Source organism: Rosa chinensis, chromosome 7, assembly GCF_002994745.2.
Source record: "Rosa chinensis cultivar Old Blush chromosome 7, RchiOBHm-V2, whole genome shotgun sequence".
NCBI lineage: Eukaryota > Viridiplantae > Streptophyta > Magnoliopsida > Rosales > Rosaceae > Rosa > Rosa chinensis.
This window is the reverse complement of record NC_037094.1, coordinates 47,706,760-47,729,777: the sequence shown is the minus strand read 5'-3', so window position 1 is coordinate 47,729,777 and position 23,018 is coordinate 47,706,760. Positions and strand designations below refer to the sequence as shown.

Here is a 23,018-nt window from a genome sequence, read left to right as displayed (position 1 = left end):
GGGCGATCGGAAGAGGAAGAAGACGAAGTAGGAGGACTGGGAGGAGACAACGTGGATGGAGAAAAGGAGAAATCGATGTCAGAACAGGGCAAGGGAATGGGGCCGGGTTGGGGGCCCAAGGACGAGGCAACAGATTTGGACTGGGAGGAATAAGGAAAAATTTGTTCATGAAATTTGACGTCGCGGCTAGTAAAAACCTTCTTGCGAGACAAATCAAACAACTTGTAGGCTTTTTGACCAATGGGATAGCCGATGAAAATGGATTGAATGGCACGGGGATCGAATTTATGAGACGGGTGGACGTTAGTCGCATAGGCTAAACAGCCAAAAACGCGGAGATGAGAGAAGGAAGGAGGTTTCGAATAGAGGAGTTCAAAAGGGGTTTTGAAAGAAAGAACGGGAGAAGGTAAACGGTTGATGATGTGGACGGCGGTAAGGGCACACTCCCCCCAAAATTGAGAAGGAAGATGTGCTTGAAACTTTAGAGCACGAGCCACTTGAAGAATGTGTCGGTGTTTACGCTCCACAACCCCATTTTGTTGAGGCGTGTAAACGCAAGAATGTTGGAAAACGACACCATTATCACTAAAAAAAGAGCGAAGTGATAGAAATTCACTACCATTATCACTACGGAAAGTTTTAATACGAGAATCAAATTGAGTGACAACATAGCTAAAAAAACGTTTAATGAGGGATTGGACTTCATCTTTGTGTCGCATTAAAAATATCCAAGTGAAACGTGTATAGTCATCAACGATGGTAAGAAAATAATGAGCACCAGAAAGAGAAGGAAATCGATATCGACCCCAAATATCACAATGAATAATTTCAAAAGGTTTGACAGAAGAAATAATGCTAGTATTAAAAGGGAAGCGACTCTGCTTAGCCAAAGGTCATATGTGGCAAGCATTATTAGATGAAATGGAAACATGCAGAAAATTCTTAGCAATGAAACCTAAACAAGAGGATGACACATGCCCTAAGCGGTTGTGCCATAGGTCGGTGGAGGTGATGGTGAGATGACAAGCTGGGCGAGCGGTGGAAAGAGAAGGACTGGTCATGGACTTCTCCGTCGCTAATGCCACCAAATAATATAATCCATTGCGTTGTTCACCCAAACCAATCGTCCTCCTCGTAGCCAGATCCTGCAAAATACACCAATATGGGAAGAAAGTCACCGAACAGTTCAATCCTCTAGTCAATCGACTAACCGACAATAAATCGACTTTAAATTGAGGCACAGACAACACATCATGAAGATAAAAAATGGTACTCAGAGGTAGTGATCCTTTAGCAACAATGTCAACTTTAGCTCCACTAGGCAATAGAACAGGTGGAAATGAGCAATTATTATTTTTATGCAATAATTGTGTGGATGAAGTAATATGATCGGTCGCACCGCTGTCAATGATCCAATTGCGGGAAACGACCTTGGACAAACCTGGTTTTGTTACGGCATTTGCTTAGGGACTTGAGCTTGCACTTGAATTGGGCTTCAAAGTGGGATGATTGAGAGCAGCCATAAACTGTTTAAACTGGGCTTCAGTGAGTGTCACCGTCGGCCCATTGTCGACTTCGACAGCTTCACTAACTTGATTTGCTGAAGGTGTTGCTATTCTTGATTGCTTCGAAAAACCTGTGCCTTGTTTTGCTTTAGGGTGACCTGGGGGATACCCAATCAGTTGATAGCAGGTCTGTACCCAGTGGCCTGGATCTCCACAATAAGTACAATGTGGTCTCCCCCTGCCAGAACCTTGTCGCCGTCCTTCCTGAGACGCAAAATTGCGATCTGGACGCTGGGATTGCCTATCATTCCTCTCAAAACGTCCTCCTCTGCCTGAATTGAAGTTGGGTCTTCCAGAATTGCGCACTGCCATGGCTGCGCTAGAAGATAAATCTGCAATGGGATGAGAAGCACAAAGAGAACGTTGTTTCTCATCCTGGGAGACCGCTGCATATGCCTTACGGACTGTTGGTAAAGGAATCATGAGAAGGATTTGTCCGCGAACGGAACTGTAAGTATCATTCAACCCCATCAGAAATTGCATGAGTCTTTGTTGTTCTGCCTGTGGTCCACGAGATGTCTCTGAATAGGTAGCTAATTCATCCCATAGACCTTTCAATTTTGTATAATAAGCTGAGACTGACAGCTGCTCTTGTCGAAGACAAGCAATTTCTCTCTGGATCTCAAAGATTCGCGGAGCGTTACCCTGAGAGAATCGCTCACGAAGGTCTTCCCATACTTCGTGGGCGGTAGGATAGTAGATGACACTGTCGGTGATTTCTGGATCAATAGTGTTGATGAGCCATGAATGAACCATATCGTTACAACGCGACCAAGTCGCATAGCCTTCGGGGTCTGTCTCTTCTGAAGGAGCCTGTATTGTGCCGTTCACGAAACCCAGCTTGTTCTTGGAATTCAAGGCTAGAGTCATAGCCCTTTTCCATCCTGCATAATTGTCTCCGTTCAGAGGCTTAGATACTAGGACGAGCCCTGGATGATCTGAATGATGGGTATAATAAGGATTAGAAAGATCAGATTTTGACATCTCAGATGGAGGAGGATTGGAGGAGTCGGCATGTGTCTTGCCATGATCTTTTGATGGTGGAACATCATCTTTAGCCATGTTGACCAGAAAGGTGAGGGATTAGAGAGTAGGCTGCACGAGAGGGTAGAGTGCAGCAGGGAAGAAAGAGAGTCAGGATCTAGTCCTGCTCTGATACCATGAAAAGAGGAGATGACAGATAGGCAGAAGTTGTGATTTTCATTGATACAGAAACGTATCTCTTATACAAGAGTGATTACAATCAGTCCCTACAAGTCAGGAACCTATTTACAACCTAAGTTACAGACAAGGTAAGTTACAACTATTGCACAGCTTATATGATCTGCTATAAATACGATCTGCTATAATAGAAAAGATATGTCAGATTAGTTTCCTTAACATATTCAACGAAAGTATTAACACGAGTTAATGGAAGATATGAATGTGTAGATTCAGCAACAATTCTTGGTTAAGGCCCCATTTGGGATTGTTTCGCTTTTTAAAAAAATCAGCTTTTGTCTAAAATTTTAGATTTTATTGTATTTAGTAAATAAATAAAAAACAACTTTAATTGAAAATTATAGATCAGTGGAAACAGATTTTAGAAACAACTCAGAGTGCTTTTAGAAGCTACTTTCAATTAAAACACGTTCTGAAATTGTTTTATGTATTGTTAGTACTTTTAAAAGTATTATTTACTGAACACGAACATATTTTAATTTACAATTGATTATTCTCACAACACAGTAACAATAGTTTATTTTAAAAGTCACATCAGTCTCAAACTAGCCCTAAAGCAGCCTTTCAGGAAGGGGTTAGCTTTTTTTAATTGAGCAGAGTTCCATCTGCTTATTGTTTCTTTTGATTTTTAGATCACTTCACATCTGAATAGGGCTGGGCACGGGCCAGGACGGGCCGGTTACTGACTGATACCGATCCCGGTATCGAAAATTTTATACGGGACGGGACGGGTCGGGACAACGTTTTTCAAAGTTGGTACCGAAGGTACCGAAACCGATCGGGATCGGGTCGGGCCCGGGCCCAATTAAGGATACCCGATCCCTTTTTTTTTTTTTTTTTTTTTTCCTTCCATACTCAAGTACTTTAACAACTATCCAAAATTTCCAATTTCAATCATTCTAGGATGCAGATTGCAGTGATGGCTGTAATGCAGCAGTAATGGCTGTAATGCAGTAATGCAAATTCATGAATTCAACAATAAGTCCAGTAGGTCTTAAACAAGAAATTAAAGTCTGAAATAAGAAATTTAAAGTCTACAAACCATTACATGATAAAAACTAGTTAACTACAAGTCTTGAAGTATTAAACACATTTGAAAAAACCTTCATCAGTTCATCACACTCAGTCTCACAACCTCATAAACTCATTAGTCAACATTTACCACTGCAGCCTTTCCCTTCCCCTTTGCTTTCGGGATTGTTGAACGTGTATTTCTGCTGGAGGCAGTGCTCTCATGATCTAAGTAAGTAATTAAAGTCAGTAATAGAGAAACTACATGTAAGAAAACAGAAAACAAAAACTAAAATTGAAACTGATCAAGGTACCTTTCTCAGCCTGCTCATAGAACTCTGTGATCTCAATTGTAGGCTCCTCTACCTCTTGAGCAATATCATCTCCCAACAACCAATTCTGCATGCAGATTAAAGCCTCCACTGTTTTAGGAGTCAATGAACTCCTAAAAGCATCAATAACTCTCCCTCCAGTGCTAAATGCAGACTCCGATGCAACTGTGGATGTTTGAACAGCAAGTACATCTCTTGCTATTGCTGCCACCACAGGAAACTTGGGTCCGTTTATCTTCCACCAACACAAAATATCGAAGCCATCTTCCTCCTCCTCAACAAACTCTACGGGAGCATTTAGATATTGATCAACTTCATGTGCCATTACAGCCTCTTCACTCTCTTGGACCACCTTTCTCCAAGAGTTTAGCAACTGACCCCGCACACCAACTCTCGTATTGCTGCTTCTATTTGTGATTGTGCTGCCTGAACTTGTAGGGCTTTGATGTCTCTGCATATGTCTCCCACCATCTATGATCGGTGCATACTATAAAAACAAGAACATGAATAAACACATAAAATTAGTATTAACACTCATAAGATCAGAAAATCTAATATTCAAAAAACTGAAATAAAAGGAGTTGTACGGTTGTACCTCATCATATAGCGCCATTAACAAAGATCTAATCTCATTGGTTCTACTTTACACATCGACATCATCCATACCCTCTTCCTTCAAAAAATGTGAATAATTCCTAAGCTTGAATCTTGCATCTAGCACAAGTCCAACAATAACCAAGTGGTTCAGGTCTGTAAAGCCACCATAGTACTTCAAGAATTTGCTTCTCATATTTGCAGCCATATCAGTTAATACATTTTCAGTGTCGGAACCAGTTGCCATCTCGGGTGCAATGAAGAGGTTTTCTATGTTTCTCTCCATGGTAACAACATCATGGAATGTTGTATGCACAGTTGGATGCAAGCTTGCACTAACTCTAAGGGTCACATCATAAAATACTCTAAGCAAATCAACAAAAACCTCAGCCTTGTCCCAATTTGGTTCCTCCGGAGGCCCAACTCTGTTTCTTTTGTTCCTACTAGGAACGACATTGCCTTCCTCATCATATTCCTCCTCTGGTTCCTTGAAATAACCTAGATAAAGCTCATCATCATCTTCCTCCATCCTTGCAAAAGCCTTCTTAAACTTCAAGGCTGCCTCTAACATTAGATAAGTTGAATTCCACCTAGTTGGGACATCTAAACAAACCAGCCCTGTAAGAGGAAGCTTTTCTTTCTCGACAGCTTTCCTAAAGCTATCTAGTCTATTAGGTGAAGACCTAACATACTTGACAGCATTCCTAATGGCTAAAACACTCTTTTGCAGCCTCTTCAAGCCATGTCCCCCTATCAAATTGGTTATGTGAGCTGTGCACCTCACATGCATGTATTTACCACCTAAAACTGTTTTGTAAGATGAACACTTATTCATCTTTGATCTAAGCCACTCTAAAGCCGACTTATTTGCAGATGCATTATCAACAGTTATGGTCAAGACCTTCTCAATCTCCCACTGCAGCAAACAAGACTCTATAAGTCTACCTATGGTTGCCCCTTGATGGTTTTGGATAACACAAAAATTTATAACCCTCTTGTGCATCTTCCAATCAACATCAATAAAATGGGCAGTAAGCACCATATAATTGATGTTTTGGACACTAGTCCAAGTGTCCGTTGTGAGACACACTCTATACTCCTTCATAATTTTGGATAGTTCTTTTTTTGTGCATCATATATGCTTAGGAACCTTCTAACTAGTTTCCTACGAGAGGGTACTTTAAACAAAGGGCACACTCTACCACAAAACCGGTTAAAACCTTTTTCTCAACAAAGCTAAAAGGCAACTCATCCATAACAATCATTTCGACGCAAGCATCTACATAGTCATCTTAATCATAAGCTACTGCAGTAAGTTTGTTTCCTAGAGATTTATCTCCCACAAGAACCCTCTGACTCTTACTAATATTTGGGGGATAATACCTGCAGAATTGATTAATATGCCTAATCATCCCCGAAGTCCCATTTCTAGAACTATCCGCTGCAAAATCACCTATTTTTCCTCTAGGACAGTGAATACAATAAGCTCGTTTCTTAACAATATCTACATCATTCCCTTCAGCATCTTTTCCCTTCACAACCTTATCATACTCCTTAAAGTGTTCCCAAACAAAACTACGCTTAATAGTTGCTGAACTAACCGGATTAGAATGATCACTTTGAGTTGCACTAGTAGGAACTTGCGTAGGAGCTTCATCTCTTGTAGGAGCAGGAACTTGCTGGTTTGAACCCGTAGGAGCTTGCTGGGTTGAACTTGCTAGAGGAAGAGCTTCAATTTCCCCAGGAGCAGAAGGTGAAGTTGCAGTTGAAGAGTCTTCAAGCCCCGAAGCGGTTGGATGAGGCCGAGCAGCTACCTTCTTCGCTCTAGCCATCGAATTATTTGAATCAAATAAGTGAATAACTGGCCTAGAGATGAAGTATGAATCAGCAGCTATGGTTAGTATTTTTGTTTCATAATAGTTGGAGAAACAAACTAAGAGATTGAGAGCAAAAAGAAAAAAAAAAGTATGAATCATATGATTCAAAATAAAATTCGACAGAAACAGATGATTAAGATTTAAGAATAGGAAATTTCCGATCTTTTTTTGTGAATTTCAATTTCCAGTAAACCCAACAAGAAACACAACAAAGAAAGGTTGAGGCTACTTACTAAGAGAGTTAGAGTCTTGGATGGTGCTTGAAGAACTGAAGAAGATAACACTCGAAGAGAGCTAGGGGATCGACTGCTATCGGGGATTTACATGATCTAGAAGAACTGAAGAAGATCTGGAGAGTGGAGAAGACTCGAAGAGAGCTTGGGGATCGACTGCCATCGGGGATTTAGATGATCGAGAAGAACTGAAGAAGATCTGGAGAGTGGAGAAGCAGAAGACTCGAAGAGAGCTTGGACAAAGAGAGCTTGGGCTGAAGAAGATCTGGAGATCGAAGAGAGCTTGGACTGAAGAAGATCTGGAGATCGAAGAGAGCTTGGACTGAAGAAGATCTGGAGAGTGGAGAAGCAGAAGACTCGAAGAGAGCGACTGAAGAAGATCAGGAGATCGAAGAGAGCTTGGGGACTGAAGAGTGAAGACTGAAGAGAGCTTGGGGACTGAAGACTGAAGAGAGATGCGTTAGTTCTTTAGCGGCTTAGGGAGTTAGGGCCTTAGGCCGATTAGGACTTTAGGTCAAAAGGTTTTTGATCAGCTGTGGTCATAAATATGTGTTCTCACATATTTGACTAAACTACCCAATTAAAATCAACCAAGTAATATAAAAAATTAAAAATTTAATTTATTTAATTTAAACGGGACAGGACGGGATCAAACGGGATCAACTGGGCTAGTACCGGTACCGGGCCCGTTTCTACGGGACGGGACGGGACGGGCCCAAATAGTAATTTTCAGATTTTGATCCCGACCCGTACCGGTGGATTTCGGGACGGTTTCGGAACGGTACCGGGATTTCGGTTTTGGATGCCCAGCCCTACATCTGAATGTACAACTCCGTATTCCAAAACTGCATGGTGATGGATTCAATTCAAATGCAAAAAAATGAATAAAAAACTGCAAAGTTTTAGAACTATTATCTGATAAACAAGACTAGTTTAAGGCACCACAACTACAGGTGATCAGGCTATTTTGTATTTTTGTTTGCTTTGACAAATACTGTACTCCACATATAACCCATATTCTGTACTGTAATGATGTGTTCTCTAGTTTCCGTCGGGCTGTGAGGAAAAAAGAAAGAATGAAAAAAGAGAACCATAATTCATAATTTAAGGCAATTCTCTATCAATGAATTCTAACAAAGGACTTCTTTTATTGATTGAAACTTAAGTGTCCATGTTCTGAAAAAATTCACCAAACATCACAGACTGCTTCCAGTAATAAAATACAGCGTTCTGAAACGTTTAAACGTTTCAAAATCAGAAAGGAAAAATGCTCTCAGTGTACAGAATACGCCACATCACTTCAGCTTAGTAAAGAGCTTTGGTGCAACCTGCATTGGACTGTTTTAGCTGAAGATACAAGAGTATAAATACATCGGTCTCAATATAATTTTAAAGCAATACTTACACATTTGTCTACACAAGACCAGTAGTCAAAATATTGTCCAGTACAATGCTTGTGGCCGCTTTCGTCACCTTCGATCCTCTTAACACATGCCTGTAACAAATTATGATGAAATTCACAGTATATATGAGGTATACACATTACAGTTGATGATTACACCATCTAACTTGCTAACCCTTCTATATTTCTCTACTATTTTCGGTGAATCACCAGTCAATTTCCAGTAAACATAGAAACATGCTTGGTAGAGTTAGAGAAAAAAATAAAATAAAATCTCCAATAAATTGTTTCAGAAAAAAAGACCTCGTGCCTCAGACTGACCAAAGGAAAACGTAGTGCATCAATCACCTCAACCACCAGAGCTTCAGTGACTCTATCTCTTTTGTTTGTATATTTCATTATGAATAGAACTTATCATCTCCCTATGCTGAGGTTATAAGTCTTGAATATTGCACTACTAGATCCGTATTCAAATAAACAAAAAAACCAAAGAAAAAGAAAAATCATGTTCTTCAACCAGACAAAGAATACCACACCTCCAGGTCTAATTATGCAAAGGATCTATCATGAGTATTCTATGTCTTTCATGCCTACCTGATGTGGCATCATTTTATGCTTCAGTTTAATTCTACTACTTTGACTATCCTTATTGTCATCACCTGGGATGTAGGTTACATTGCAACCACAGTGAAGCAACAAGAAAAGACTGGTCTAATGGTTTGTTCATGAAATATGGGACTGAACAGAGTTAGTTGCTCAAATGAAGGAGAATTATCATTTTTATGTCATATTTAAAGAGATGAAGAATTGAAAATGAAGCAAATCAAGCAATATATCATTGAAACAATGATCCTTTGTTGCCAGCTATATATATATATATATATAAAACTTTTCCAGGTTATGAATGAGATGTCATCTCTGGTTGCATAATAAACAACTAACAGACTTTTGAGATGGCGATGCAGTTGGAGGGGCAGGTGAAAGGAAACATAACACAAACAGGACCCAAAAACATTACTCTTTACTTTGAAATGGTTTACAGAGTCTGTTAGCAAACTCGTTTCAAACATAGACAATGGGACAACTAACTTTTGCTGTGTCCATACGGATGATTTAAAAGATACCAGCCACAGAGATGCAGATGTACTTGAACAATAGTTTGTCTTCTAAAATAATAGTTTATCTTTAACTGGCCAACAATATCAAGTACAAATTTCCAAAATGCTGCAAAATACCTGATATTGGAGAAATGGTTTGACACATTTCGGCTTGCAGGAGTCTTCAAGGTACTTCTTCTGATCAACAGGTTCCTCGTCCGCCCTAAATATTTTAAGAATAAATAATGAGTGAAAAAAAGCTTACACCCATACAAGTAGGCGTGCTAACCTATGAGGCACAGACAAGGATGCAGGATGTGATATGACATGAAGTGTTGAATAACATTGCAACAATCATTTCCACTGATTTAATGATTCTACACAAAATCAAACATGAAAGATTCAACATGCCATACGTTATTAAAAAAAAAAATAATAAAATAAAAATAAAAAATAAAAAATAAAACCAAAAAGATTCTCTGTCATCTTTCAAGACACCATGCAAAATTAAAGAACCAAAGGTTCATGGATACACAAATTATGATTCGCCTCCTCTTCTTCTCTAGTTCTTTGTCTTGAATGGAGGCTGAACCCTAGCTTCCTTCTTGATTTCACGATGTTGAACAAATGTAGGCCAGAGTGTGTTTTCTGTTTTTATTCTTAACACATGTTTTAAAAGTATCTAGCATACCTCTGTTAACCAAAACATCTCCAGCTGTATCTTCAGTGTAAAGTCAAAATTACTGAATACTCAAGTTATACTCTATTTGGAGTATCTGATACATATCCATGCCATATCTGTATCAGATGTAGCAAAGACAATGGATGACAAATTTTTTGGCGTATCCATGAATCACAGATGCCTACAAGACAAGGGATACACCAAACAGCAATATGCAGGAGGGCATTACAAATAAAGCCAGATGGAGCATTGAGGAATCCAAAGCCATACAGACTGTGATTATGGAACAATACCATCATATGTGGTATCAAAATTTATAAATGACATTTCAAGTTTCAACTCTGCTAAAATTTCATATTAAAAGTAAATATAACATTGAAAATCACAAAGTAAAGCATATATGTTTGCCCTTATCAGGATCAGTGGACAAAATTAGTGCATCAATCCAATGGTTAACTAATAGTGTAACTGAAAAGACAGTTAATATACGAAGCCACGTAAGCAGCTATCTGCTATTATGAGGAGTTAACGTTTGTAGGTAGAATCAGGGAGTAGAACCTAAGTAGTCACCAGCGATTTGTAATTTGTATTGTCATGTCATCAATCAGCAACGCCAACTAGTAACTCACATGTCACTTTTTATCACCCAATAACAAAAACAAATGTGACTTGAAGAATAAGCTTGGCTTTAAAGTTAACAAATTAGAAGACCAAGAGCTGATATCCACTTCAAAGTTACTTGATAAATTTGTGTACTGAAGCTCAATGGTATACGTCATTCTACAGCAATCTCTATTCATACAAAGAACTTACCTTGCTGTAAAAATCCACCTCTCCAGATGATACAACTTGGTTTTCTTACTAAAAGAATGGTCATTTAATTTGGCGTCTTTTGCTTATCTAACATTTCCGACTTCGTAGAGCATTCTCTTTCTGACTTCTTTCAAATGTACACAAGATCAAAGTCATTTCCTACCTTAGACAGAAACAATAATGGGTTGTGGTGGTGCTACCTCATAGTTTTCACCTATTGTAAAACCGGGAATGAAGAGTCATGTATATCAAATCAATTTAAGCTCTATCCCAATCTGTAAACAGAGGCACTAATCCAAGGAAAGTGGTGAAAGCAATAATTTGGTGCATTTTCGGAAAGTGAAGAAGACAAGAGATATTCAGGAAAATAAATTTAGAGGTGAAGCTGTATTGTAACTCTAAAGGTGCCGAGAAGCAAGGCTCAACACCAGTAGGTTGAGTAATATAACCATATGTTAAGGACATTCAAGAAGACCAGTAACTCGGGAAGCTTCCTATATGATGCAGTGAGATAATGTTGCTGGGCTTTGGGTTCGGAGGTACCAGACATTAAATCAAATCACACATTAAACAACTGAGGATGCTGGAAATCCTAACATACTATTACGAACATTAATGTAGAAGGCCTGTGGGCATTATTTGCAATCTTCCCAAAAAATTAATGGACCCCTTCCATATGGGAGTACCTTTCTCTCCCTCTATCTATCTATCTATCTATTTACACACACACACGTATTACGGAATGCAAACAAAATTTAGAAGTTTGTACACCGAAGCCATATATGACAAATATGTTAACAATAAAACAAACTACAACACTTACATTAGCAAAGATACCGATAGAAGCTGAGAAGACACAAAACTCGGTACGAAGGAGCCTCCAAGCTACCTGACTGCATCAAGCAAACAACAAAAAAGTTACTCTAAAACACACTAAATTGGAAATGAAAAGAAGGAAAAAAAAAATGCAGTCTACACTACTACAGAAATATAGCAGAAAATATAAGACCACCATACAAAATAAATAAAAAATAAATAAAATAAATAAAAAAACCCTAGCACCATGTAGGGAATACTGAAACCAGAAATACAGTAGTGAAAAAAGACCAGCAATGATTGCTGGAACTAGATCTTCAAGAAACGATTAAGCTTAGTTGAATTAAGAATCTAGCATTTTCAGTAGATTATGATAATAAGATCATAGAATCTGAAGCGAAAAAACCAAAAATATAGAATCTATAAGGGCAAGGCAGGTATCTAAGCACCAAACATTCACAGAAAGTAATTGAAGGCGTGTAGAAGAAAACCCAATGAATAGATCAGAAACTTGAATCAATCAAAAACAAACAACCGTAGATTTGTAAAACTTAACACCCTGTTAATCGAACTCTAACCAGCAATCAATTAAATTCTTCAGTAATGAAATTGAATCCATATAACAGAGGAGAGGAGAGGAGAGGAGAGAGTCTTACGAAATCGTGGACTTGGGCAAAGAAAACTGTCTAACCTTCGCGAATGGAGAAGAACAGCGTCTTTATAGGTCGCGTACTGGGGTTCTTTTTTTTTTTTTTTTAATGATATTGGCAAAAACGACGTTTTTTAGGACGTCAGTTCCCAACAGAAAAAATAAATTAAAAAAATTTAGACAAAAAGAAGACGCCTTTTCAGTCTTCACTCGAACAAACCGGTTGGACCGAGTTAATTGGTGGTTCAAATAGGCCACACAGCTACTTGACCTTAGCTTTTTTGCTATTTCCATGTGGGATTCACTTTTCCGTTACATATCAGTATTTTGATCATTCAGTTTTTAGGACTCTATAATTTGATTTTCTCTACAAATTTTCTGCCAAATTGATGATCGTTGAGGCATTCATAATTGTGATTTACATTTCCAAACATAAACTGTTCAGGTTGGACAGATTCAATTTGTTCATTGATTTGATCTAGTTAGATGTCTTAATGATCATCAATTTAGTTGCAAATTTGCAGAAATGATCTACTGATAGGAACCTAAAAACTGAACGGTGGAGATGTTGATATGAAATCAAAAAGTTGTTCCGATAAGCGATCCCTTAAAATGACCAAAAAAAAAATGATCCCACACTAGAAAGCACGTGTGTGTGTGTGTGTGTCGCTTCCACTAAGAGATCCATTTTAAGGTATCGCTAAATAGGATAATTTTTCAATTACATATTGACGTCTTCACTGTTCAAATTTTAGATCTCCATGAGTAGATCACCTCTGTAAATATTCAGCCAAAATGATGATGGTTAAGGTGTTCATAATTGTGATTTACCATTATACATATGAACGGTTTAAGTTGGACAGATTTAGTTCGTCTATTGATTTGATCTAGTTCGGTACCTTAATAATTATCAATTTGGCTGAAAATTTATTCAAGTGATTTATTCATGGATACCTAAATATTGGACAGTCGAGATGCCAATATGTGACCGAAAAGTTTGTCTAAATTGTCTAATAAGGGATTCCTTAAAATGACCAAAAAAAAAAAAAAGGAATCTTTCACTAGAAAAGCCATGTATGTGTGTGTGACCAAAAAGTTGGTCTAACTTTTCGGTCACATATCGGCATCTCAACCGTGCATTCAGTTTTTAGGTCTCCATGAGTAGAACATTTCTATAAATTTTCAGCCCAATTGATGATCATTTGGGTGGTATTTATAATCGTGATTTTCTATTATGAACATGAACATTTCATGTTTGATAGATTTGGTACGTCAGTTTCTAGTTCAATACCTTAACAATTATCAATTTGGCTGAAAATTTGTCGAAGTAATCTACTCATGGAGACCTAAAAACTGAACGGTTGAGATGCCGATATGTGATCAAAAAGTGAGTCTCACAAAGGATCTCTTAAAATGGCCAAAATTATTACACACACACAAACACATATAAATTGTTGTTTTTTCCTATTAGTTTAATTATCAAGAATTATTATTAGTGACCGTGAATAATTTTGTTTCCCTATATTATTAATATTCTACTTATAAATATTTATATCGTAAGGTTTACGATTTGTGAGGCTCTCCCAAAGGCGCCTCGATTTACGCCTTAACATTTTAAAACATTGGTTGCAACCGATAACCCTCCTAAGGCATAGGGTATGGATGTGAATTTCTGTTGTCCTGGGGACACTCTCTCTAAGTAGGGAGTCTTACGGGAACATGAATAAATTAGGGGAGTGAAATTCATACTCTCCAATTTACAATCCACACTCCATGTTTCTTGTTTTAATATCTTAAATTTCGTCTCTTTGTAGTGTGGATTGTAAAATATATGATGTTAAGTACCAAAAAAAAAAAAAAAAACATGGAGTGTAGATTATAAAATGGGAAGTGTGAATTTTACTTCCTATAAACTATGGTTAGTTTCTGAGTTCGCTCGGATCTTTCCTTAGTAGTGTTAGGGTACTCATTACTTTGACCTTAATCTCAAGGTAACGTTATTTAGATAACTTTAGGGTTTTCTGGTCATCGCTCAATCTTGTTATAATCCAATTGTGGGTAAGTCATTGTGTAACATTATCTACTTTTACTTACTAATAGATTGACACCCACATTCTCTAAAAAAAAAAATTAAAAAAAAAAAGAAAAGAAGGGAATCTAATACAAGGTTAGTAACTTGTGAAAAGTGTGAAGGAAGTTGCTCAAAAAAGATAGCACCAATTAATCTCATCAGATAAATAACCACTGCAAGTGGCATAGTGGTTCTTGCCTAGTTGGGTGTGCTCCCCAACCTAGGTTCGAACCCGAAGCTGTCAAAGTGGCCAGGCACTGTGCTGCAATGCACAGTTAGAGCATTTCACATGAGCTGAAGGGGTTTATCTTGGGCCTAGGAAGCCTTTGAGTTCCCCTTGACAAAGTCAAAAAAAAAAAAAAAATCTCATCAGATAAATTGCATCTTGAAAGGGCATCCACAATCATATTGCAATTTTTCTGCAAGATGCATTGGTGTATTTTACATCTGCTAAGATGTATGTATATCTAGAACAGTGTAGCCATATATACAAGTTAATTAAGCAGTACAGGTTCTGTAATCTAAATGTGCCAGAAAATTTAAAATAAAACCAATTACCAATAACAAAGTCCAAAGACTTTGGCATCTGCTTCCTCAGCTCATTATCATTACCCTCTCCGATGGAGCTGAAGCTTAAAATGAGAAAGTTAATTTGAACTCTCGTTTGGGTAGAGAACAGAAAACTGTTATGGGATATAGTCGCTGAAAACTTCAACAACCATTCTGACAGAGATCCCTTAATTGCTGCTTCTGCTGGTAAATAAAAACATGATGATATAGAAAGAAGCCATGCCAATATAAATATATAATTCGTACATAGTACTTACAAAATTCGTTTAATTTTTCTTGCAGATGAAGAGTTGAGAAAAGACAAGAAGCTATCATGATAATTGGCATGGAGACCTGGCAGGAAGCAGCTCTAGTAGCTGATGTGGAAATGGAGCTCAAGTTCCGGTGATTTCATTTGCAGCATGCATGCCAATCTACTATAACCCCACCTCTAATGCAAGTACGACTGGCCATTTTTGTTATGATCGAGTAGTGGCAATTGTGATATGGTGCTGCTTAAATGAAATTTTAATGCCTGACAGATGTAGTTTCTCTGTACAGTTATTGGGAAAGGGTTATTGTTATGTACCAGTTTATATGATGGTCATGGTGCTGATGATGGGATGCTAGCTCTTTTATCTGACGCTCTCCAGGATGTTGGTTCAAAGAGTAAGCATCATTTGGTTCTCCTACTGATTTCTTCTCTGTCTAATCCTAATTGAGGTGAACTAGAAGAGTTTCTCCTGGCCACCCTTCCAATCTCGGGTGTTCTTCGTTCTTCAGTCATCTTTACCAGAAGTCACTAATCTATTCAAGGTGGCAAAGAAGATGAGACTTGTAGGAAGAGACAAGAGTATTACTAGTTTGCTTGATCCTCATGAAGTCAACCATGAGATGGAAGGAACTCTGTGATTCAAGGCCTGCTATGCAATAATACTAGTTCCTATGCCAAGTTCAATAAGGTATTCCAAAAAAAGTTCCCAGAAGAAGATAACTCCAGTCTAGGAATTTATGCTCCTCGACAATATGATCTTATATAAGGATCGTATAGCACAGGGCCAAAAGGAATAGTACAAAACTTCAGGTGTTGTTAAATACAGTGCTGAACAACTATATGGGTTTCAAAGGAGGGGAAGTGTTGTACTTCTAATAGTCTGGATCATAATTATTGTGGAAGGGAACAGATACAAAGAATTGGACTTTTGGAGACCAGTTGAGGTTGGGTTCTTAAAAAGTCTTTTAAAAGAAACAATCAAAAACAAAAGTGATGGTGTTGGTACAGTAACACAAGTGTGCTGGGAAGCCAATAAGAATTGGGGTTCCAGGTACAACTTCCTTCAGAGCGCATTTGTAACTTGTAAAGGCCCAAGTGCCTTCTAAATCGGTTGGAGTACTACCCTCTGCTCTATGAATTTCACGCCGTTGATGGCTCCTATGATGATCTGGTAGAACAAATCAATATTAAGGTAATTAAAACGTTCATTTCCATCTTTTTTTAAGTCCATGTTCTCCTCAATCTCCTGTGCAGGATTCAAGATCATCATATAGTAATCTCGTACTTAACAGCCAAGTATTAAGATCGAATAATAACTCTGAAATTTAAAAATCTTGTTGTCTAATTCACAGACTACCCACTTTCATTTTGACTAAAACAATGATACTTGTGTAACTTTTATTTGGACTTATTTTATTATTTTCTCGAATTTAATTGGTTTTATATAGCTTGCTCATTGAAATATCAATGGAAGACTTTTGATGCTGCTGTTGGTGATTTCACCGTACTAGCAGACCCATTGGACAAAGTGGAATCACTCAGCCTTATGTCAAGTCTGGTTTGTCAATGATAGTAACTCTTACCGGCCTGGAAAATTTGGCGGCGAGTGGTGGCGTATTAGTCTACACAGTCTTGGTTATATGGTTTCTGGAGTGCCGGTCTATCCCAGAATTCAATGGCACATTGAAGAATCAGATTGGCACAGCAACTTGGTTCGCCTTCACCTCTTTGTTCTTTTCTCAGAGTTGGTACTAAATCAAACCATAGTACAAGCATATAACCTATTTATATGAAAAAGGTCAGTGCAAAATCAGACATGTACTTCAGCTAATTATAAATTAACAATAGTTTCATGTAGAAAAATAATAACAACTTAACTCGAGTAGTTGCTTACTGTGGCTGTTTATTGTATTGCTCCTAACCTCAAGCTACACTGCTAATTTGTCGTCAATGCTCACCATCCAACGATTGAAACTAAATGTAACAGACATTGAGATGCTAACGAGAGCCAACTCAAAATTTGGCTCAGATAGGGATTTATTTGTGGTAAATTATTTGGAGAATGTACCTATATTCAAACCAGAGAACATCATCAATAGGCAGAGTATCCAACTGCACAGAGGAATTCAAAAAAAGAAAAAGTATATCCGCTGCCTTTCTTCAACTCTCCATATGCGAAAGTATTCATGAGCCACTACTGCAAGGGATATAATGCAACAACAGCAACCTTTAGATTTGGAGGATTAGGCTTTGTGAGTAGTGACTGCGTTATTTAGAGGATTAGGCTTTGTGAGTAGTGACTGCATTGTTTCTATTGTGCTTTTTTATTATTTTTATTTCTTTTTATGATTCATGCCTTTCTAAAAGGGAATATATACCAAGTCTAATTATTTTTGGTTGACACCGAGTCATGAGTGTCCATACAATACAACTTCTAATTTCCGGAAAGCTTAAGCGTCAAGAATTTTAAGGGCCTGCTTTATGTAACATCAGGTGCTACTTCCACCATTTGCCTTCTATTATCATTCACTATCTAGCATAAAAACACCAGGAAGCATACCAAGGCAATGCAAGTGATGAAAGTGTTTGGAACAGAAGAGTTAGAATGGCAAGATTCCTATATTATAGAGATCTTAATGTTGCAATCAGAGCTCCAAGTTTTGTTGATGTGCCGGAATTGACTTCTTCCCAATGGGAGCGCGATATCACTTCCACCGCTCAAGGAGCACCATTTTCAGGCCTCCACCCCAGCACCACCACATGAATAAATGTCACTCCTCTGCATAATTAGAATCATCAATATATTGTAGATGTGTGTGTGTGTGTGTGTGTGTGTGTAGTGATGAATACAGTATAGAAGGCCAATAATTCATGTGTCTGGTTTTTCCTAAACTTATTGATGAGATTGAATAAAAGGGAATTCTGTGTAGTTAGTGTACTGTAAGCTTAATATGTGTGTGACAATGGTCTAAGCCAATCAAAGCAAGCATGGTGATCTGATGATGATGCATTGCCTTCTTGCCTAGTTTCCAATTCTCGCCTCCTCATCATAGTTTTGTTTCCTGTTCCAAAGAAAAAAAAAACAAAAAAAACCAATTCTAGCACCAACATTTTAATTGGTCCAAGTTGCAATCCTAGAAATGTGGAATATATTATACCACTGAATGCGTTGTGAATTGGATACCACATCCATAGAATTAGTTCCTATATACGGGCCGATCCTTTTCATTTCCTTAGCTTCATAGCTTCGCTTAGCCACCTTATTCATTTACTGATATCAATCGAGGGTGATCGAAGATGGATCATGCTGCTGAAGCTCATAGAACTGACCTGATGACCATCACTCGTTTTGTTCTGAATGAGCAGTCCAAGCATCCTGAGGCACGCGGTGATTTCACCATCTTACTCAACCACATAGTTCTCGGCTGCAAATTTGTCTGCTCTGCTGTTAGCAAGGTCATTCTTCTTCTTCGTTCTTTCAATATGGCCTGTCTGCATACAATTCCACGGTTTAGCTTTTGAGATTTCATCCAACACCTTGTGCTCTTCCCCTGAAACCAAAGTCAAAATCCATAGGGCACGTGTGGTGATGCCCCAACTCTCTAAGTGACAGGGATGATTGGAGCTATGCCATCGTGGCTCTATGCTGTTAAGGGCAAGTGGTGATGGGAGTTTCCCATCTTTTGATAATCATATTATCTTTCCTTGCCAATCATTCGGCTGAGATTTTTTTTGTTTTGTTTTTGTTTTTTTTTTTAATTCGTCTTGTGGTCAACATTTGTTTAACTGAGAGTTGAATGTCAATTTGCAAATGGGAACAACCAAGGTGAGGATTGCTACAAAATGCCAAGCTTATGAGCTAGAGGGTGAGGGTACAACATCATATCCCCTAGGAATGTAATTAGTAAAAAAACAACTTGCATAAGGTCCCCATTTTTAGCCAAACACTCTTAACTTTGAAGCTTGGCATCAGATTCCGCAATAACAGAACTAAGACATGCCTCAATCACAAATTATACAAAGAAAAACCTGATTCTCTATGTTTTAGTTCTAAAAAAAATAGTCTTATATCTTGTGAGGGGTGAAGATGCATTATTTTCTGTTTGAACAATATCAGCCTACTGCACAATATAAGTAATTTAGTTTCCTTTATATTTGTATAGAGTCTGCTCTTGATCAGCATCGAAAATGAAATTATATTTGTTATATAGAACCAGCTGTATCTTTCTCCCATATATATTTTGTCATTTCAGGCCGGCCTTGCAAAGCTATTTGGACTTGCTGGAGAGACAAATGTTCAGGTAAATTATTTGGGTGTCTCGTGAGTTTCAGAAAGTCAAGTTAAATCTTATCAATAGTTAACTTCATTGTATTGTATGTCTTATGTTTTTTGTACCTCTATCTGTATATAATGAAATCAAACTTATAAACTGCATATGAACTTTGGGTATATCATTTTTAGGGTGAAGAACAAAAGAAATTGGATGTGCTTTCAAATGAAGTTTTTGTCAAGGCATTAATTAGCAGTGGTCGCACTGTAAGTTTGTTGAAGCACTTCTTCAGTTGTCTCATTTACTCAAGTTCAATCACAATTCCTGAGTATTTGTTTTCTTTTCTTCTTCCTAAATTTTACCCTTTTATCAGTGCATTCTTGTTTCCGAGGAGGATGAAGAGGCTACATTTGTGGAACCATCAAAGCGTGGAAGGTTCTGCATATATTTTTTAAGATATCATTTGTGTTCCTATAAATATGATCTGTAGGTAGTCTTGGATATGTATATATCCACTAAATACATATGTTGATGTTTGCAGGTACATTGTTGTTTTTGATCCATTGGATGGATCCTCCAACATCGACTGTGGTGTTTCCATTGGAACTGTATATCCCTTTATCCTTCTAATTACATTAGCTTCTAGATGCTTAAAGTTGCTGTCAATTTGATCTCAGAGTGATACATAAATTAAATTGTATATTCTCTTGCTTCTAGATCTTTGGGATTTACATGGTGAAAGATAAGGAAAATCCAACTCTTGATGATGTATTACGCCCTGGGAGTAATATGGTAGCTGCTGGTTATTGCATGTATGGAAGCTCTTGCATGGTAAAAATGATCAATTTTATCTGCAATATACATAGACCTCTGTTTCCTTTCTGTTTTTAAATGTTATTTGAATTTCATGATGACTAATTCTTTTTATCCTACCTGCTACCTGCTAATGGGTACTAGTGTACAGAAAATATCATAACTGTTGTAAATTACAATGTTAGTAGTAATAATTGTAATTATAGAGCTTGTTCAATTTTAGCTGGTGCTTAGTACTGGAAATGGAGTCAATGGCTTCACACTTGATCCATCCCTTGGGGAATTTATATTAACCCACCCTAATATTAAGGTATGTATACCTCATCTGACATGACTTTCAGTTCCCATGTGGTTAATTTGCATGTATAGACATATAAACAAAATTCAAAGTAAGAATAATACATTATTATATGTGCACATTAAATATCTAGATATATATTAGTTGCCTTAAGCTCTTTACTGTCATCTCTTGTTGATAAGTTTGTGGTTATAGTAGTCACCTATGCACACTTTTGTCAGGAGTTGAAAGTTGCATAGACACCAAAGATCAGAATGTATAAAAGCTATATGTTTATGCTAGTTATTTTAATTTTTACAGATTCCAAACAAGGGAAATATTTACTCAGTAAATGAAGGAAATGCAAAAAACTGGGACAAGCAAACTGCCGAGTATGTTCAAGTTATGCTCTTATAAAGAATTTTAAATTGGAAGTAATTTATCAAAGAAAAAGAATTTGTAATTGCTTCATTTTTCTTCCAGATATGTGGGAAAATGCAAGTTTCCCACAGATGGTTCATCTGCCAAGTCTCTCAGATACATTGGAAGGTATCAGTTCAATATCATGTCCATGTCCTTGTCTAAAAACATGCCTTTCATGCCAGACTACTTTGTTAAGTCGATCGGATTTTAAGCTTCTTTATCATTGATCCATAAATCTACTCTTCATTCCCATTTTCAGTCAGATATATATAACTAATACTACTGTTTATTACTTAATGCAGCATGGTTGCTGATGTCCACAGAACATTATTATATGGTGGCATCTTTTTGTACCCTGGCGACAAGAAAAGCCCAAATGGGAAACTACGGTACTGTGCCAAAATCAACAAATTTCCTTTTACATCTATTCGCTATTGATCTACTCCTGCATTGTAATTGTGGTCTTGATGACAAAGTTCTGCCGTATGCATGAAGCCTTTGGCAATTATAAATTGCGTTTTGATGAAAACAGATGCATACAACTAATTCGGAGACTGATTTTTCCTTTTGTAACCATATATTTAGCAATTGACTATTTGACTAGAATACAATTCATTGAAACAGAGTCCTTTATGAAGTTTTCCCAATGTCCTATCTAGTTGAGCAAGCAGGAGGGCAATCTTTTACTGGCAAAAAGCGGGTATCAATTTATCGTTAATTGTCTTGTTTTTGCTTACATTATAATACGAGATTAGATTTACCAAACTATGTCTTTCTGAAGAATTTAGGTAACAACTTAAACGATTAATATTGCAGGCACTTGATGTGGTTCCAGAGAAGATACATGAGAGATCCCCAATATTCCTTGGAAGCTATGACGATGTCGAGGAAATTAAACGACTTTATAAGGCTGCTTAAGAAACTTTACCATAGAGATTTTGTTTGTTTTAATTTGAAATGCATTGTTTTGTTTTGTGTTTTTTGGCAATGAGATAAGGTCTAGATTTGGATTATATGTGCAATTGCGGATGATGCACATTCTTAGTTTAAAGCAAGCAACAGTTTCAAGTTTGAATATAGAAATAGGAAATGATCAAAAATTTTAACATCCCTTGTTAACCTTGAAGTCAATTGCGTCGCTGAGCATGATCGCTATCTCGGCCTCCCTCTTCATGTTGGCAAGTTCAAAACAGCAATTTTTGCTTACATAGAAGAGAGGATGACGAAGAATCTCCTTCACTGGAAATTAAAGATTCTGAGTTCTGCAGATAAAGAGAAGTTGATAAAACCAGTATCATAAACCATGCCTTCATAGTTTATATACAATGAACTTTTATTTACTTCCCAAGAGCCTTTGTGATGATTTACATCAATTTTGGGCTCAATTTTTTTGGGCTGACACAGAAGAGAAAAAGAGAAAAACGGTGTTGTGAATCGGTCCATATGTGATGTCGAAAACCCAAATAAGCACAACATACCGCAGAAATACAAACACAACAACAGGGATTTAAAGTGGTTTAGCAAAACTTTTGCCTACATATATCCACTGGGCAGAAAAATGGTCTGCCACTATAATTATAATGGGTACACAATCATACCAAGCCTTTAACCGACTTGATGATATACTTTCTAGTTGATGAAATAATTCTAATTGTCTTAGGACATGCTCATGGGCTGAAAACCCAACACACTGGATCATGGGACAAAGATGTGTTGACAGTGAGATCCCCTCCTTTGACAATGTTTTTGCGTCCCACAGTTTAAGACTTGCCTTGGGCCTTACTCCACTCCCCTCATCCCAAGGGCGCGCTGCCACTTGTCACTCATCGCTCAAGTCATACGGACTAATCATTACCGTACTATTTCTAGGTACCCCGTCATAATTTAGGTCCAAAATGGTTGACCACTCCCACAATGGACGACATAATTACTTGGACATTTGGAGGGGAAAAAAAAAGGGTTCTATTTGGTTAAGAGTGCCTATTGGGTGGCAAGAAACATGGTTCTAGATAGCATTTTTGCTTCTACTTCCTGTGCTGATCCGATCA

At 37.6% G+C, this 23,018-nt stretch overlaps 3 protein-coding genes across 5 annotated transcripts; 1 reads left to right on the top strand and 2 right to left on the bottom strand.

The window, feature by feature from the left end:
- Positions 1 to 3,774: 3,774 nt before the first annotated feature.
- On the bottom strand, positions 3,775 to 7,491 carry LOC112178041 (zinc finger BED domain-containing protein DAYSLEEPER-like). Of its 3 annotated transcripts, XM_040511978.1 has the most exons (4): positions 6,834 to 7,491; positions 6,325 to 6,589; positions 4,112 to 4,616; positions 3,775 to 4,025 (listed from the first exon to the last, which is right to left on the bottom strand). In XM_040511978.1, exons 2-4 carry the CDS (start codon positions 6,553 to 6,555, stop codon positions 3,934 to 3,936), a joined length of 828 nt encoding a protein of 275 aa, XP_040367912.1. In that variant the 5' UTR covers positions 6,556 to 6,589; positions 6,834 to 7,491; the 3' UTR covers positions 3,775 to 3,933. The 3 variants fall into 2 exon arrangements, 2 of the variants coding, with proteins under 2 accessions (XP_040367912.1, XP_040367913.1); XR_005803933.1 differs by lacking the exons at positions 6,325 to 6,589; positions 6,834 to 7,491 and adding an exon at positions 4,725 to 5,820.
- A 460-nt stretch (positions 7,492 to 7,951) lies between these two features.
- Positions 7,952 to 12,386, bottom strand: LOC112180083 (cytochrome b-c1 complex subunit 6-1, mitochondrial). Its single transcript, XM_024318598.2, has 5 exons — positions 12,300 to 12,386; positions 11,651 to 11,720; positions 9,471 to 9,555; positions 8,239 to 8,328; positions 7,952 to 8,161 (listed from the first exon to the last, which is right to left on the bottom strand). Coding segments are annotated over exons 2-5 (210 nt in total). The 5' UTR covers positions 11,653 to 11,720; positions 12,300 to 12,386; the 3' UTR covers positions 7,952 to 8,128.
- Positions 12,387 to 18,346: 5,960 nt separating this feature from the next.
- LOC112178813 (fructose-1,6-bisphosphatase, cytosolic) lies at positions 18,347 to 22,091 on the top strand. Its single transcript, XM_024317040.2, has 12 exons — positions 18,347 to 18,642; positions 19,440 to 19,487; positions 19,649 to 19,723; positions 19,831 to 19,892; positions 19,999 to 20,065; positions 20,175 to 20,288; positions 20,494 to 20,580; positions 20,869 to 20,939; positions 21,031 to 21,096; positions 21,273 to 21,359; positions 21,595 to 21,670; positions 21,787 to 22,091. The coding sequence occupies exons 1-12, from the start codon at positions 18,484 to 18,486 to the stop codon at positions 21,886 to 21,888; spliced, it is 1,014 nt and encodes a 337-aa protein (XP_024172808.1). The 5' UTR covers positions 18,347 to 18,483; the 3' UTR covers positions 21,889 to 22,091.
- The last annotated feature ends 927 nt before the right edge of the window (positions 22,092 to 23,018 follow it).

What these genes read in the sequence shown, in the direction of transcription:
- LOC112178041 (XM_040511978.1), bottom strand. Translation starts at nt 6,555, where the DNA reads ATGGCTAGAGCGAAGAAGGTAGCTGCTCGGCCTCATCCAACCGCTTCG. An exon ending in AAAGTGATCATTCTAATCCG is followed by an intron (nt 4,617 to 6,324) that starts GTTAGTTCAGCA and finishes TTGTTTTTATAG; the next exon opens with TATGCACCGATCATAGATGG. An exon ending in CTATGAGCAGGCTGAGAAAG is followed by an intron (nt 4,026 to 4,111) that starts GTACCTTGATCA and finishes TTACTTACTTAG; the next exon opens with ATCATGAGAGCACTGCCTCC.
- LOC112180083 (XM_024318598.2), bottom strand. An exon ending in AACCATTTCTCCAATATCAG is followed by an intron (nt 8,329 to 9,470) that starts GTATTTTGCAGC and finishes AATTTGTTACAG; the next exon opens with GCATGTGTTAAGAGGATCGA. An exon ending in GGTCTTGTGTAGACAAATGT is followed by an intron (nt 8,162 to 8,238) that starts GTAAGTATTGCT and finishes AGTCCAATGCAG; the next exon opens with GTTGCACCAAAGCTCTTTAC.
- LOC112178813 (XM_024317040.2), top strand. Translation starts at nt 18,484, where the DNA reads ATGGATCATGCTGCTGAAGCTCATAGAACTGACCTGATGACCATCACT. An exon ending in TAACCCACCCTAATATTAAG is followed by an intron (nt 20,581 to 20,868) that starts GTATGTATACCT and finishes TAATTTTTACAG; the next exon opens with ATTCCAAACAAGGGAAATAT. An exon ending in TCTCTCAGATACATTGGAAG is followed by an intron (nt 21,097 to 21,272) that starts GTATCAGTTCAA and finishes TACTTAATGCAG; the next exon opens with CATGGTTGCTGATGTCCACA.